General features: G+C 33.4%; 2 protein-coding genes and 1 non-coding gene across 3 annotated transcripts in view; 1 reads left to right on the top strand and 2 right to left on the bottom strand.

Moving 5' to 3' along the window:
* The window catches only part of LOC149477791 (uncharacterized), a 92,308-nt gene that overhangs the window by 62,351 nt on the left and 12,533 nt on the right, over positions 1-17,424 (top strand). Inside the window, exon 4 of the mRNA XM_089710381.1 lies at positions 4,425-4,521. Coding sequence (XP_089566507.1) covers positions 4,425-4,521 — 97 coding nt within the window. The remainder of the gene's footprint in view (positions 1-4,424; positions 4,522-17,424) is intronic.
* Positions 1,987-3,673, bottom strand: LOC149477793 (uncharacterized). Its single transcript, XM_089710473.1, has 3 exons — positions 3,663-3,673; positions 3,201-3,271; positions 1,987-2,873 (listed from the first exon to the last, which is right to left on the bottom strand). The coding sequence occupies exons 1-3, from the start codon at positions 3,671-3,673 to the stop codon at positions 2,095-2,097; spliced, it is 861 nt and encodes a 286-aa protein (XP_089566599.1). The 3' UTR covers positions 1,987-2,094.
* TRNAR-ACG (transfer RNA arginine (anticodon ACG)) lies at positions 15,734-15,806 on the bottom strand. Its single transcript has one exon. It is a non-coding gene; the product is annotated as a tRNA-Arg (tRNA).

A 17,424-nucleotide genomic window follows, 5' to 3' on the forward strand; every position in this document is an offset into this window, starting at 1 on the left:
GAATCACGATATTTTTAACTTTATCAATTTCATTTAAATTAGATTAGACTTAAAAATAAATAGTAGAAGTTAATTTTTTAATGTTAAATACCTTTTTTCATTAAAAAATTAACTTCTACTAATGTTAATTACCTTTTTTCAGTTCATGTAAGTATATTATTTTTATTGAAAATAAAAGAAATAATGTGAAAACTGTACAGAAATATTTTTTATTATGTATAATATATTACCAAGCTATTTCAGACCTTTCATAATTTCGAATTGACCCCGGGACTTTACTTCGCCATTACCAATGTAACAATATGTACTAACAAATGAATACAGAATAATCTATAAATAAAAATATATTTATAGATTTACAATGAACTTCCACTTTCACTATGTCCGAAAATAAACAGTTATATGAACAATTCCGTGAATTTAAAACGTTTACTAGATATATTGGATTCTATTTAAATCTGAAATTCGCGTGGGTGCGGATAAACCGAATGGCAATATCGGTGTAACAGGCGGCCTGACCTCGCCCCGCGAGACCTGGGAATTCTGTATAATTGTATAAAGAACAGAGAAATGCGTGGAGACGCTTTTAATAATTATTTATGAAAATATTAAGGAGATTATTCGCCAGTTTCTCCGCTTGCTAATATCAGGAACCTTTTAAAGAAGCACGATGGTCAATGGGCAAAGCTCTTCAATTCATAAGTAAAAGAAAATGGTTTTATGTGTACATATTTAAAATACCTTATTTTATATCAAAAAATAAAGAAATTAATGAGAACTATTTGGTCATAGAAAAAAATAACTTAAATCTACAAATACAGTAAAGAGACACAATACCTATAGACATTAAAAAATAAATAGGCATTTTGATTCCAGAAAGACAGTAGATAGTATAATTAACTTACAAATATATTCACTTCATTCAATATTTCATATCTCAACAAATAATAACAGTCAAATCATTTCAGATATATTTACGAGAAAAAAAAAACTACTGACGACAAAATGTTCTTATTTCTTACGCATACACATTTAATGGTTATTCATAGCAGTTAAGAACGCCGTTTACCTCAAACGGGGGTTGAATGAGACGTGGTAGACGGTAGAGGGATGGGGACTGGGGTGCGCCACCCCCTCTACCTGTTAACTTATTTCATTATATTTTAAAACACTCATTGTGTTACCGATTGTTACATCAAAGCGCAAAGGACAGGGAGATTTTATTTCATCTGTACACATTCTTTGGTTTGTACATAATTTTATTATTTGAATATTCATAAAAAATTGATAGATTTTTGTAAACTCCACACTCTTCTCTGTCCAGTTAACCCTATACTTGGCAAGAAATTTTTTTTTTTAAATTGAAAAAAAAACTTATTTAATATGTTTGTATGTGGCTATAGGAAGGGGTAAAAAATAATAAAAAAAATCTAATGTCAGTAAATTGTCATTTATTGAGTGTAACATATTAGATACATTGCCAAGCCCTGAACAATCAACACTATAAAATCTATGTATCTAATTTGCTACAATGCCAACTTTTCAGTGCCAAACAAATCAGTTTTTTTAATAAAATACTTGTAACAAAACAAAACTTAAAATGTCAATATTCTTCGTAAAATAACAAAAAATCCATACTAATATTATAAATGCGAAAGTAACTCTGTCTGTCTGTCTGTTACTCAATCACGCCTAAACTACTGAACCAATTTGCATGAAATTTGGTACGGTGATACCCGAGAAAGGACATAGGCTAGCTTTTATTGCGAAATATGTACCACGGGCGTAGCCGCGGCGGACCTCTAGTAAAATATAAAATTATTATGTTCTTCTACAGACATATAAAATTAGAATAATTAACAGCCTTAGTACTTATGTTATTAATCTTAAATCTTAATGATTAGTAAATTGAGATCAATCAATACAATAAAGTAAAAAATCAGTCTCACAATCGTCTTTCAAATTGTCATTAAACTGCAAGTGACGCCTCAGTAATTGGAACTTCTTCAGGGTCATTATATCAGCTACTTTGTTGCTTCGCGTATGTTTAGCCCAATAATCTGTATAAGCTGGTAATTTATGAATACCCATATATTATACAAGAATTGCCAGAAAATCTTTGATATCATTTTCTGTAACATTTATTGAATGACCCTTTAATTGTGTGCTATATAAATTTGTTTGTTGCACTATGAGAGAAATTATGTTATCAGAAAAGAACATGCCGAAATATTCAATTGGGCTTTTCTCTTCACTTGGCTCAAACACGATTTCATCTACTTCTGCACAACCAGTAAATTTGAACCGATCCCATTTAGGTGTTAACCTTTTAGGTGGTATTGCTTTGCGTTTTACTGTGACAAGTTTAGGTCTCTTTGAACGAGTAGACGTTGAAGGAAAATTTGCAAATAATGGCGACGTTGGTGGTGACTGATGATGCCGCTTCAAGTTACTAACTCGCGGTGAAGTTAATTGTGAGGGTGCAGCTAGTACAGATGGCGATGAAGGTGATGTTATCGGACACGAAGATCTGGTCTCAGTTGCTAATGGATTAGGCGATAAAATTGATGGCGAACAAGGATTAATCAATGGTGACTGAACTGAATGTTGACTGTATGCTTGTACTAAAGACTTTGAAGCGACTATTTCATTGACCGCAATATCGTCATCTGAGAGAAGATTTAGGTTTTCTATTGAAGATGGCAATGATGGAGGTGGCGAACTGCTATCAGAGTAAGGAAGGCGGGAGAAATATTGAACTTCGTCCTCAGAAGTATCATTTCGACCAAATCTGATTTTGCTCCCGGTTTTGGAACAAGAGCTACGACTTGCCGAGCTCTTCTTTGTTGTTGCGTGTTTAAGTGAGAAATTACCTGTAAAAAAATAATAATTTACATACATAATGACTACATTTTGGCCCCTTGGCTATAATCGATTTGGAAAATAAAACGAAATAGTACATCTCTACAAATCTGGCAATGTCACATATTTGATACACAGCTCAGAATATGTAGAATGTTCGCTATCTAGCAATGTATCATATTTGCTACACTTGAAAAACAATGAAGATTACATGCACTAACAATTTATTTAGGTATTGGAAAATAACGTTAGTAGTTAGAATATATAACAAGCTTTTTAAATTAGATTAGTTTTGAAAACAATTTTAACAAAATATAATAAATAATCTATAATCTTACTTTGCGATGCGTAGACGCATTCGATCGGTCCACCATCTTGCCCTCTACTGACGATTTTAGTGTTGCAAGCACTTCAAAAGTTTTTATTTTTTGAGCATAAATATATTTTGTACCATATTAAATAATAAAAGTAAAAAAAAATCGTTAGATAAATTCTCGGGATTTTTTTAAAGTTGAATGTATCAAATTGTACACAGTACCAAGAATAGGGTTAATACAAATTGTGTTGTATTCATTATTGCTGCATTATACACCTGTTGGTCAGCGTTCCGACCGCTGATTAAAGTGTTCCACAATACCTTTGTGTGGAACAATTCCACTAAGTTGGAACTCTAAGGTTGGAACATTACATTTCTGTGAACCGTTTGATATTTTAAACTTTGAAACTTGTGTTAGTGAAAACGCAATAATAATGAATTTAAATGCGAAAAGTTTACAAAGTTGTGGTTGTTTTAAACTAACTTATTTTCCATTTATAATTTAGTCATAAATTGAATTCAAAGCAACATGCCGTAGTTAAAAGTAACGACTTTTAAAAGGGTTAATTACTTAAGCCATTAGACATTTTTAAATTCGTCTGCGCCCGAATAGCAGATGGTTTATTAACATTGTGGGTTTTCGTACGTTTTTTTACTATTTTAGCATTCCCTCCACGTATCTCGATGATACCTCATACCTACATGTGTATGTATTTGTTTTTATATATTACAAGTAGAGTCTTATATTACCTACAATGTAGAATTTTCGCATGTAGGTATGTTTCATATTAATACACACAGTAAAAGGCAGGTAGAAATCACTACTGCAGTAAAGAGGCCCAAAAATGCACGATACATTTTCTAAAAAAAAATAATTAAAATTCATAAGTAGGTAGGTACGTCGAATTTCCACAAGGCGAAAACACACGAAAAAATATCATTAAAACTATTTAATGAGCGGGGAACTCATTAAAATTCAATTCAGTTTCTACCTTTGTATACTTTCATTAATATGTCTCTCTCCATAATACACGGGTACCACCAGAAGGAAGATACCCGGTCCTTTGGAAGGCTTACGTGGGGACACAGGTCCAACACGCAGAGGCCCTTTAGAGAATTTAATGTGTTGTGGGACACCAGCCGCAGCCTGCCCATGACTGCACTATAGAGATACAGCCCTGGGCAGTCCGCGTCACATCCCTACGCCTTCATTAATATATGATTAATATAATTATAATTTATCCAGGTTCAGATACCAATACCCGCCGATGCCCCGCGAAGCCTATGGCCGCGTGATCACCAAAGCACCCCCCAACGCTGTGCGCACCCCTGACTATGGAGAGGTGAGTGTTTCATCTTTTTATTATTACACGCTTTATATTAGCTTCACCTGTATGTTTGTAACCGACTTCTTTGGGCGCGATTTTGACCCACTTTAAACGGCCAGATTCCGTTCAAACTTTGTAGATTTATTGAGGACCGATGACAATACACTAATTTGATAAAATTTTCTATTTTATAGTTCGGTTTTCTATAAAAAGCGTGTTTTTTAGTTTTTTTTTAACTATTATTATTATTTTGTTTGAAGATTATTAAGTTACATTGAAAATGTTGCATTTTTAGAATCATTTGTATATATTTTGACAATGGATCGATATTTGTACGAAAATTAAAAATAGAAAAGGGCATGTCACGCTTAAGCTTGTATAAATATTTGATAATAATCGTAAAATATTCATTACATGTTGTATATTGATTTAACAATGATAAAAACAGGAAATGTTTGTGTTTATTCTAACTTCACTTCGTTAAAAATTTGACTTTTTGCATTCAAATAAGTTGACGAAATGCTGTGAATATCATTGTTATATATTTGTTATTATATATTTTTATATTATTTTTTATATAGAACTGCAAACTGAATCCTTTGCATACAATGCAAAATTCCCTATAAAATATCTGCAGAAAGATCACGTCCACTAAAATCCATCGGAAAACTTTAAAATGATGTAAATGACACCGTTCCCTAACTTTAAATCTTTTGAAATTTTCAAAGCCCGATTTCAATTCTTCACCGAACTTATAACACTATTGAAGTGAAACTTTAAAACGTCCAAGAAGTCAGGTTGAAATTAGTTTCCATTCCAGCTTGTACGTCGATCTCAATAAATGATTCCCTAGTGCAGCGTTTCCCAACTTGGGGTCCGCGAGCATATCCCAGGGGGTCCGCAGACAAATCAAGAAAATTACGAAAGCCTTAGTGACCGAACTATTCTGATGGTTGGACTTTGTATTTTTAGTTTAAAGATGGAATAATTTATCAAGTGATGGGTGGCTCAGCTATTTCATACAAAAACACTGCAAGAAATCAATCATTTTTTTAATAATTTAGTTTAACTTATGCGAATAAGTTTTTTTGGGGGTCCGCGGATCATGGTAAGCTGACTATAGGGGTCCGCCTTTGGAAAAGGTTGGGAAAGGCTGCCCTAGTGCAATATCCGTTTTCTTTTATTTAACGTTTAAGCGTATTTGAAAGTAGTTTTCTCTGTAATGTTGTCTGACTTTCCTTTTATCTGTGACTAGATTTCCGCCCGCGGCTTCGCCCGCGTTCAAAGGAAAACCCGCATAGTTCCCGTTCCCGTGGGATTTCCGGGATAAAACCTATCCTATGTGTTAATCCAAGTTACCCTCTATATGTGTGCTAAATTTCATTGTAATCGGTTCAGTAGTTTTTACGTGAAAGAGTAACAAACATCCATACATCCATACATCCATACAAACTTTCGCCTTTATAATAGTATTAAGATTCAATAATGAAACACTATACACATGAACTTTGTTTATCTTCTTATCAGGGTCATTCAACTGAATTCAATCTCCTATTTCAGTTTTGTTCTCGATATAAAGCGTTCGCCATTGTAATTAAGTAATCTTACTTTCTATTATAAAGATAATTTATTAGATTTTTGAGTTTTTAAAAATGTGTTTCAAGCTTAGAAAGCTACGTTATTTTCGAGTATAGGTAGGTAAGTACCATATATTTTTTTTATGATTTAATCCAAAAGGCTTTTCTAATATAAAATTTAATTTAATATTAATATAAATAAATATATAAGCACACTACACTAAGAAAGTGGTCATTTTTGATATTACAAACCTTTACAATTGCCCCTACTGTTAACAATTGCATCATAAAATTCATAACACTCGAGACATTAAACTCGAAACAGTGAAAAAGTCCATTGTTTTTGTTTGTTTGTCTTGTATTGGCTTCTATTGTGTAATTAAGTCAAGTTCAAAGTATTGCGTAAAAACTTTGTAAACAACAGAGTTCAAAGTATTGCGTAAAAAACTTTGTAAACAACAAAGTTCAAAATCAAATACTTTGGTGCGAATACTTTTTGAATAAAACAATTTACTTCATCGTGACTTGTAACTTTAACTTCCTAATTTCACGGGGAAGTTTTGAAACATCTGCTTAGTAAAATAATAATTAATTGTTTGTTGTTGTGGTTATTAATTCTATTTAACTATTCCACCCGTTTCGCTTACTTTGAGTTGAAGCAAATGATAAAATGATAATTTGTTTTATGGATCGTCAGAATATAAATGTTTTTCAATATTATTATGTGATCTTTGTTACTCTCGTTAATTTTAAAAGAACACACATATCATCCAAATTCGTTCAGCGGTTTTGGTGTACAGAGACCACTAAAAACACTGACTGTAAATTTCGCGTACCTTATATTTACACTAGCTGTTGCCCGCGACTTCGTCCGCGATTCGGTCGTTTTTCGTCATTCGTCGTTTAAAAAAAATACGTGACACTTTATTTTTGAATGTTCTTAATTGTCTCTTATAAAATTTCACTACATTAAAATTGAATACTCTGATAAGAAAATCTTAAAATCATCGAAAATCATAGACATCGAATATCTGAGGAAAACATGAATGAATGTGATTTAAATTCTACATTTCTTAGTAATTAAAATAATAATCTAAATTAAATGTAGATTAACAGTTTGAGCGCACCATTATAGAATATGTACCTAAGTAATAAATTACGTTAGTTTAGATAGTAACTTTACTAAAAACACGATGACTTTCTTTCGCGCTCGGTACCACAAACTAAACATGTTTGTGGTACGTGGCCCGCGTCACTTTACCCCCCACGAGTTCCCCTCCGTTGCTATGCGAAAATACATTCGTCGCCCTACTGTAGGAAAAATTGTAATACTGTGGCCTGGGCGTTATAACACGCTCAGGGAATTCCTGAGTGCTGATAGACTTCCGTCTATCGGCATTTATACCAATTTTATATTAATATCACCATCTTGAGGAAAAGCTTCTAATGTCGATTTAAAACGCATTTATACGGATTAACCTGATGAATTAACATGTTCTAAAAATGTGAAATGAGTTCAGTTTTAAATTCGAGAAATATTGATTTCTTGTATTCGATTATTCGTCGTAGTCGAATACAAAATAATATATTTAAAGAAACTTAGGTTGGCCTTCAGGCAAAAGGGATCCTATCAAATGATAAACTTGACCTTGTATCTTAAAAGTAAGAATGAAAGGAGCATCTGATAATTGTTGAGCACCAAAGGATCATTTAAAACGCAATACTATAAGAGCTAATATTGTCTAAGAACTGTTTAGATTGCACATGTTCCTCTAAAACTTAAAAGTAGTGATTTCAAAGGTTCTGGCGTATCTTCAAACGAAAGCCGACTCCTTACTCCACTTTAAAGCATTACAAAAAGAACATACTACGTTAATATCACCTATACAGAAGATGATCTGTAATCAATTGTGAGGTTATAAGCAAACCCACTTTTATATTATTTTGTCGGACCACACCACCGAATTTGTAGATTGATCTTCTATGTTTACCTCTAAGTCATTAAGACTATGTCGAAATCTGTCTGCAGTAAGACGGGCCTCTCGCTATTCGTCCGTTTCAAGAGACCAATAGTTTCAATTCTTAATCTTTCATTAAACAAACTTATTAATCGTTCTTGTCTCAAATAATGGTAATATTCGCGTCCCTACTCTAGTCATTGCTTATGCTCATGTTCATCTTCGAGAGATCGAATAATATTATGGTGCATCCTATTATTTGTCAAACGGTCTTCATATTGAGTAAAAGTTTCAGAATTCTCGAGATAAAATATGACGATCGTGATCAGCTGTGAGACGTAATTCCCTCTCAGTGAGGGTTTCGGTCTCACGGGATAGTACAATATGCCATTTGCGATCAGCTGTGAGACGTTATATATACCCTCAGTGAAGGTTTCGGTCTCACAGGATAGTACATGCCGTTCGCGGTCAGCTGTGAGCCGCAATTCTCGTTGTGAAGCGGTTTCAGGTTCGGCATAACACATGTTGTTTTCGGTCAATAGTAAGCCTCTTATCTCTAACGATCCTTGAGAACTCTTATTTCTCATTTTCTTAACTTTGCTCGAATTTCGATATATAAAGATTTTTTAGGTGGCACTGATGCGGGTGAATAAAAATTAAAACGGACTAAGAGTGTTATAATCTCAATCATCATCATCAATACATATAATAAAATTGTGGAAAAGTGATGTCTGTACAATTAAAATATGTAGAAAAAAATTAGCAGGTGTTATTATTATCGAGAAATCGAGAGAAACCATTTTTTTCTCTTAAAAGCTCCCCCCATCGCACTTCCCGAACTCCGATTGACCGTAATTTATTTTTCCTTACATTTTTATCATATCCTTTTCTAATGGGTTTCATCCTACTGCGATTTTTTTTTGTTTCAAAAATTATCTACCCTGGTGTATAGGTAAATTTTCCACATAAAATGTCCTTTAAATTATGTCGTATTATATTTTTAACCCCCGACGCAAAAAGACTGGTGTTATGTGTTTGACCGCTATGTATTTCTGTGTGTGTGTGTGTGTCTGTCTATGGCACCGTAGCTGGCTAACAGGTAAACCGAATTAGATGCGGTTTTTTTTGTTAGAATATTTTCCGACGCTGGTTCTTAGATAAAGTGTATCAAAATTGGTTCATCCACTTATTATACCTACATAGGGGTAAAAGTGGGAATGAAAAAAATGAAAGTTATAATTTATTTTTAAAGATCGTCGGGAAGTTTATGAAATTATTTATTCCTTTATCTATACACTTTTCTTCGTCTCAACGGTTTAGTTACGTGCTCTCTCTCTCTTCAGCCTTTAGTTACGTACGTGAGACAGGAAAGATCTAATTTGGATTTGTTTCTGGATTTGATAAAAACTGAGTATCGATTAAGCTGATCAGTGGCTACTGGCTACACCATAGATTATTAAAAACATCCGTTTAAGAAAGGAAGGAAATAGAATTTGCTCCTCTCCCCCCCCCCCCCCTGGTTCCTAAAAAATAATATGACATAATTTAAAAGAAATTTTACGTAGAATTAGTTATAGTTAGGCATTTTTGATTTTCGATATTATATACTAACCATAATTTTTAATTACAATAATATGTAGTAACTATTTGGTATAGGTTAGGCATTTCATTTCTTGATTTTCTTTAATAATTTGGTACGTAAGTTTTTTAGCTCAGTTTAGTAAGAAATTTTGATAACAATTCTTTTAATTATTTATGGTAGTACAACAGTACAGTATGGTTGTACGTATTTACTCAATAATTGTATGTTAAGTAGTAATTCAGCATGGGCGTAGCCACGGTGGGGCTGGGTGGGGCGCTTACCCTGGCTTTGATCTGGTAGGTACTAATTGTGAAGGGGAGTGGGCGTGGGCGTGGGATTAGGACTGAACGTGGCATATGGCGTGGGAGTGCGAGTGGGCGCGGGAGTGGGAGCATGAAAATAAAAATGATTTTTTATTGTTGCCCCACCCTGAGCCCATGGTCATAGGTCCCATAGTCACTATTCCACGCGAACGAAGTCGCGGGGACAGCTAGTAGACAAATATAATCAGAAAGCTTTGAACTCCTAAGCTCAACCATAAAAGATAGACATTTATGATGTCGGGAGATATTTTTTATATAATATGGAGAACATTTCTTTCATACTTGATTTCTGTGTAGCTTTAACCATTAAGATACACGCATTAAGAACGCACACGCGACGAAAGCTTAAAAATGGAGTTGCTGCTCTGCTCACGAATATGAAAAATAATTGTACCAAGTTTCGTTTAAATCCGTCGAGTAGTTTTTGTTTCTATAACGGTTATACAGACAGACAGACGGACAAACATTTTTGACGTCGATGTCGATCTCTAATCACCTCGTGATAGTTATTTAGGAAATATATTTCATGTGCAGAATTGACCTCTACAGATTTAATATAAGTAGGTATACATATATTTAGATTCCAATTTCCATGTAACGTTAAATTCGACTATACAATAACTAACAGACAACGCAGGTTACTCTCGTTTCCGTAAGTTGAGGCGGCTACATATTCGGTCCTAATAACATGACTTTTTGTGAACGAAACGACAGCGCGGTTTAATTCGATGGCAACACCATCAGAAAAAAGGAAATATTTTTAACTTTGAAAAAATATTATGATTTACACTATTAATACTATTTTAACATTAACACAAAATATAAGACTGTGAGTGTGTAAAAATAAATCCAGCTAGTTTCACATCACACTTATGTTTATAATTAGGTATACGACATGAAAATATATTAATTACCAAGCAATAATCATACAGATAAATACTGAACAAAAGTATTAACAGTCAAAGTATATTTTTACTAACAACATGTAAATGATGAAGGAATAATAATTATCAACGAACTAACCTTTTTGTATTAGAGTCCCGCCTCGTGATCGAATTATTAAAACACGAAGATTTTTAAAAATGTAACCAATGAACACAATCAATATTAGATTAACTGTAATGGTGTCTAGTTTGAATTAAAATAATATACATCTACCCTCACTTTTAAAAATGTAGTATATTCACACGAATTATATAAGCGCACCTTATAGGGAAGGGAAGATTTATTATGGGTTAAAGAGTTAAATAAATAAATAACATAATTATATTTAAATTATTAATTTTTAACATTGTGTTCAGTAGTGATAACATGTAAATTGATTTGATTTTTACGAAATCTCATAGATGGCGCTGAATCAAATTTGTCTTTATAGTACTAAGATTCATTAAACAGTTTCTCTGCCCAAATTACGTAAATGACGTAGTTTTTATAGTGTAAAGCTAGATAATAGCATGGCTTACTCAAAAACAACATTTAAACATGAGTCTTTAGATTGTACGCTGTCGTAGTACACGGAATACGTAAGAAAAGTAAAGGTTCACAGCTCCTCCCCCGGAGGTGATAGCATGATAATATGTTTAAAAAAACCTCACACGACCTGTTAGTAATATTCATGCAAAATTTGAAGTCAATCTATGCAGTACTTTTCGAGATTAGCTCGGACAAACATACAGACAAACAGACAAACAGACAAACAGACAAACAGACAAACAGACAAAAATTCTAAAAACTATATTTTTGGCTTCTATATCGATTATAGATCATGGATTATGTATTCTTTTAAAAAAATATTCAATGTACAGTTTTGACTTTCCTACGATTTTATTATATGTATAGATTACGAGCTACCAGTTTTTTTACAAACATGACAATTTAGACTTTTATCTATAACTAGCTTCCGCCCACGACTTTGTACGTGCATCACCGTTTTTCACCGTTCCCGCAAGAATTTCGGGAAATCCTTTCTTAGCGGATGCCTACGTCCTAACATCTATGATCTACCTGCATGCCAAATTTCAGCCCGATACGTTCAGTGGTTTGGGCTGTGCGTTGATAGATCACTATATCAGTCACCTTTGAGTTTTATATATTACTAGCGGTCCGCCCCGGCTTCGCCCGTGGTACATATGAAAAATAGATGTTGGCCGATTCTCAGACTTACCCGATATGCACAGAAAATTTCATGAGAATCGGTCCACCCGTTTCGGAGGAGTATGCAGATTGCAGACTAACATTGTGACACGAGAATTTTATACATATATAGATAGATAGATAGATAGATAGATAGATATAGATAGATAGATAGATAGTTCATAGTATAGGTATAAATAATGTTCGTTCCAATGTCTAAATAGAGAACATTTTTTAGACAATTATCAAGAATTTAATTCCAGATATTTTTAATAACTTTCTCAAAGTTGGTGTAGAATATTTTAAAATGGTGTCAGGTACTTTAATATTAAATAAATTCATAAGAATTCCTAACTAACTTTGGAATTTAAATTAGAAACCAGCATCTCTTTGAAGATACGCCATCATGTCGTAATTTTTTAAAATATCTTCTCTTATATAAACAGATTTCAATACAAATATTACGTACAAGCTAAAATATTTATTATCAGCATAATTAAGTTTATTTAAATATTTATATACATTCTATGTTGTTAGTAGTGTCTGCGGTTAAATAAATATATTTTACTAGCTCTGCCCCGCGGTTTTACCCGCTCCGATCCTGTTGGTCTAAGCGTGATAATATACCTAATATAACCCTTCCTCGATAAATGGGCTATCTAACACCGAAATAACTTTTCAAATCGGACCAATAGTTCCTGAGATTAGCGCGTCCAAAGGAACAAAAATTCTTCAGCTTTATAATATTATATATGAGTAATATAAGTATAGATTGTGTTAATATTAAAAGAATTCGATTGTTGCAATTCCTTGAAACAAAAACGTAATTCGTATTAAATGATAACAACTAAACAAATGCAATTTTCACATTAAAAAAAACAATAATACTTACACGCTTTGTCGAATTATTCTCAACCCACATCACAGGGTTTCGATGTGGAATTTTTTCCCCGTTTTTCGGGAAACAATACTGTTCAAAGTCAACATTTCCCGGTAAATATATTTTTAGTGGCAAATAGTGTGGGCGAATACAAGACAGGCTTTTACAAAGGATGTAAATAAAACAAAGCATTTGCTCAAAGGAAACCGAAACCGAGAGTCGGGATAATAGGAAGTTCGCTTTGGTTTAAAATTCAAATTCAAATTCAAATTCGTTTATTCAGTCTTAACTTAACCTAACCTTAGAGCTAAATACATTTGGTGGTAACTGTATAATGATAGGTATATATCAATCAACGGTTCAAGACTGGCATCTTTGCTAGGTTACCGAGTAGGTAACCTGTATTAAAGATATCAGTTCCTTCCCCATATAATTTATATAATATAAGAAAAAACATCTTAAGGTGGTCATCACAACTTAGTCAACGAAATTGATTTTTAAGTTCGGATATAAAGAATATAAAAGTAAATTAACTAATTGATATCTTAACTTATGAACATGAAAGGAGTCGAGTGATAATGTGTGGGCATAAGTTAGTGTGTGTGCGTATGTGTATTGAGTATGTTTGTGTCTGCGTATGTGTAAGTGAATGTGTGTGTATGTGTGTGTGTGTGTGTGTGTGTGTGTGTTTGGGTGGATGTAGATGTGTATGCATATAAAAGAATGTGAAATATGAATGTAAAACTTTCATTAAGTCATTGTACAAATTAAATTTTCAGTCTCCTGATAACTAAGATTTAGCAGCCAATTAGTAACTTGCGTTTTGCAAGTAGCGTAGGGGAGTTTATAAATAGGTAATATTTTATTAATTTTATTGTATAATGAAGGGGCTAGAAAACAATTAAATCTTTTGGAGTGTACGAAATTACATTTATCAACTTCGCAAATTCTATCCTTGCGCCTTTTAATAATATTTTGAAATGGAGTCACAGAATGTTGAGAAAGAACAGTATGTAATATAAAGAGTTGCCTCACAGTCAATACTTTAAGGCTCTTGTACAGGTCAGCTGTCGGAAATCTGTATTTTTTAAAAGTACCAACTTTTAAAATAGCTCTCTGAGCTCTTTCAAGCTTCAGGAGATGAGTCTTAGGCGCACCACCCCAAGATGATATACAGTAACATAAAACCGATTGGCATAACGAATAGTAGACCTGTCTCAAAATTTGACCATCAGCAATATGGCGAAGAGTTTTAAAGATATAGATCAATTTTCTGACTCTGTTTTGAAGTTGTTCTATATGTAAAGAAAAGGAAAGATTGCAATCAAGAGTTATACCCAGATATTTAGTGCTTGATTTTCGAGTGAGTCTGGGGCAATTGCAGTGCTGATTAAACGGATTGTTGCAAGTGTGAGCGTATAGACATAAAGTAAGGGGGGGTTGAGATGTTTGCCGAAGAGAAAAAGCCAAGTAATTAGTTTTATCGGTGTTCAAGGTCAAGAGATTTTTAGCTAGCCATGTTGACACTAAATTAGATTTTATTGTTGTTTAATAAGTTTCTTGAAACTAGTCTGATAGAGAGTATAGTGGGTGTGACCTTAATTGTATAAAGGTTACTTTTGTATTGACAACTAGCGGTCCGCCCCGGCTTCGCCCGTGGTACATATTTACGTTTTCTCGACATAATAACCATCCTCTTACTTCAAGGAATATAATAAAAAAAGAATTATCGAAATCGGTCCACCCGTTCACGCGTGATGCCGTGACAACGCGAGACGGGTTTCATTTTTATATAATACTAGCGGTCCGCCCCGGCTTCGCCCGTGGTACATATGAAAAATAGATGTTGGCCGATTCTCAGACTTACCCGATATGCACAGAAAATTTCATGAGAATCGGTCCACCCGTTTCGGAGGCGGGAGGAGTATGCAGACTAACATTGTGACACGAGAATTTTATATATAAGAAGATATAGATGCACTGTTGCACAGTACTAGAAAATATAATAGAATAAAAAACAGAGATAGAGGTTTATTCATAATACAATATGTAGAAGATAAAAAGAAATAAAACGTTACACGGATTGTCATTTATACAAAGCTTTCCTCCCGCGGCTTCGCCCTCTTTGTCTTAAACCAAATAAATTATATAATTAAACCTTCCTCTTGAATCACTCTATATATTAAAAAAACCGCATCAAAATCGGTTGCGCAGTTTTAAAGATTAAAGCATACCTACATAGGGACAGAGAAGGTGACCTTGTTTTATACTACGTATGTAGTTATGCGTAAACTATGCGTAAATTAAAGGTTGTACTTTAAAATAAACTTTTCTTTTTCGCTAAAGACATTAATTATAAAAAATGGAAAATACTTGCTTCAAAAGCTTAAAAACATTAGTGTCTACTACACTTAAAATAGACTACTTATCTACTAAAATAGAATTCAATTAGCATAATTTGTTTTGAAAATCTATTAATGGGTTTTATAAATTCATTACGGAATTCCAAAGCGTTTCTTTTCACTCAATACAAATAGCCGAGCTTTGAAGTGAACAAATTAATTTATTCACAGACGATTAGCGACTGCAACGGAACGTTTTCTTTTATTTTCCTATACAAAAGATTTTATTTTGTTTCCTTTTAACGGCTGACAATATTGTTCATGCCAATTGTTTCGAGCGAATAAGCCTTACAAAAGGTAATTAGTAGAAAAAAAAGATATTCTCGTAAAAAATAAAAAATATGAATAAAAACAAAAACTTGGTTTATAATTCGACCCTGCCAGGATTCGAACCTGGAATCTTCTGATCCGTAGTCAGACGCGTTATCCGTTGCGCCACAGGGCCGGTTGGAAGTAAGTGCGAAATTATTGATATATTTTTGTTACAAGCTTTTATTAAAGAAAAGCTTGTATTCAGTTTAGTTCACGGGAAACGCTAAAATATTTTTGCGTTTCCCTCACGTATCCCGAAGATAACACTACGTATAAAACAAATTCGCTGTCGCCGTCTGTCCATAGAAACATGTATGCTCAAATCTTTAAAACTACGCATCGGATTTTTTTAAATAAATATAATTAAAAATATAATTTGATATGTTTTCTTCAAAAAGGGCGAAGCCGCGCGCAGAAACTTAGTTATATATAAATATAACTACTTAATAAATAATAGGTATATGGAGTATATGGAGATTGCCTTTGGTACTTTCTCAGGTCAGAGTCGTTAAAATAAACCAAGCGACCTAGAAATATTACTCCTTTAACCCTTTTAATTAAATGAATAGGTAATTAATTACGTTTTGAATGTTACTTTATAATGGAATTTCGTTAAATTAAACCTCACTTCGCTAATTACTTTTTACCATTAAAACTATGTACTTATCTAATTCATGAAATGTGTAAGTCAATCAAAACTTTGACTATTTCTGAACTAAATTTAAATATAAGGTGAATAAAATGGGCCATTGACAAAAAACTCTTACCTAATACCTTATGAACTTTTTATAATATTGAATGCTTATATACTATCTCCGGTTAAAGTTGTTATGTCCTTATATCGCCCCTTTTTCGTGTTTTCTGTCCATAGTGCCTTAACAAAAACGTTAAAAAAAATTGTTGAGTTGGTCGAGTCGTTCTCGAGTTTTACGCTTAGCAACACATTTAGCGATTCTTTTTATTATACACGAATAGTGCAACTTATAGATCGGCTAATTTCTGAATTGAGTATTTCTCAAAACACACTTGAGCATAAGCTCTCTCAAGCCATTCTCAATTCAGCCACCAGCTTTAAGTATAAAATTACTATGCATGTTTAGACGGATGAATGTTTCTATTAAATCACGTCAAAAACCTCCTGAATGAAGTTTGTTACACGCTATTTTACACCCACATTCAAATTAAGTGCACTCTCAAGTCTCAACCCACGTAGTTTTAGCTACGTAAATACGTCATCAAACCTCCGACCTTTACTGCGAACCGACCTCGCTTTTCAATTAAGCAGGGCAGGTGTAGGCCCTACACTGTGGGGCCTCAAAATCCGGAGCCTCTAACTCCTATCATGCTACATGTAGGTTTTAAACAGTGACATAATTGTACATTGTTCTAAAGTGTTAAATAATTACTAACTATTTATTTTGGCAAAGTTATGGGGTATATTTCTATTCAGTTTTAACGATAAAATTGTGCAATTTATCATGACTATCAAAACGAAACGGTACCTACGATGTTTTATGTAATGAGTAAACCTTGATTTTTTCTCAAAACAAGTCAAACATGAACTAGGTACCTATACCTGTTTATCTTTGGGGCCACTGAAATACAGAGATTTCGTATTTATCTGTAATGCCTCTGAAATGTAGTCACATTTCCCGGGCCTCCCCCACACTAATTACAGCCCTGTTACAAGTACTAAGTACATTATGCACAAAATTTGCATAAACCGAACCGAAATGTACATTTGCATCACA

Source organism: Colias philodice, chromosome 24, assembly GCF_061535455.1.
Source record: "Colias philodice isolate Cphi_HAF_F1 chromosome 24, ilColPhil1 Martin Lab GWU primary, whole genome shotgun sequence".
Classification (NCBI taxonomy): Eukaryota; Metazoa; Arthropoda; class Insecta; order Lepidoptera; family Pieridae; genus Colias; species Colias philodice.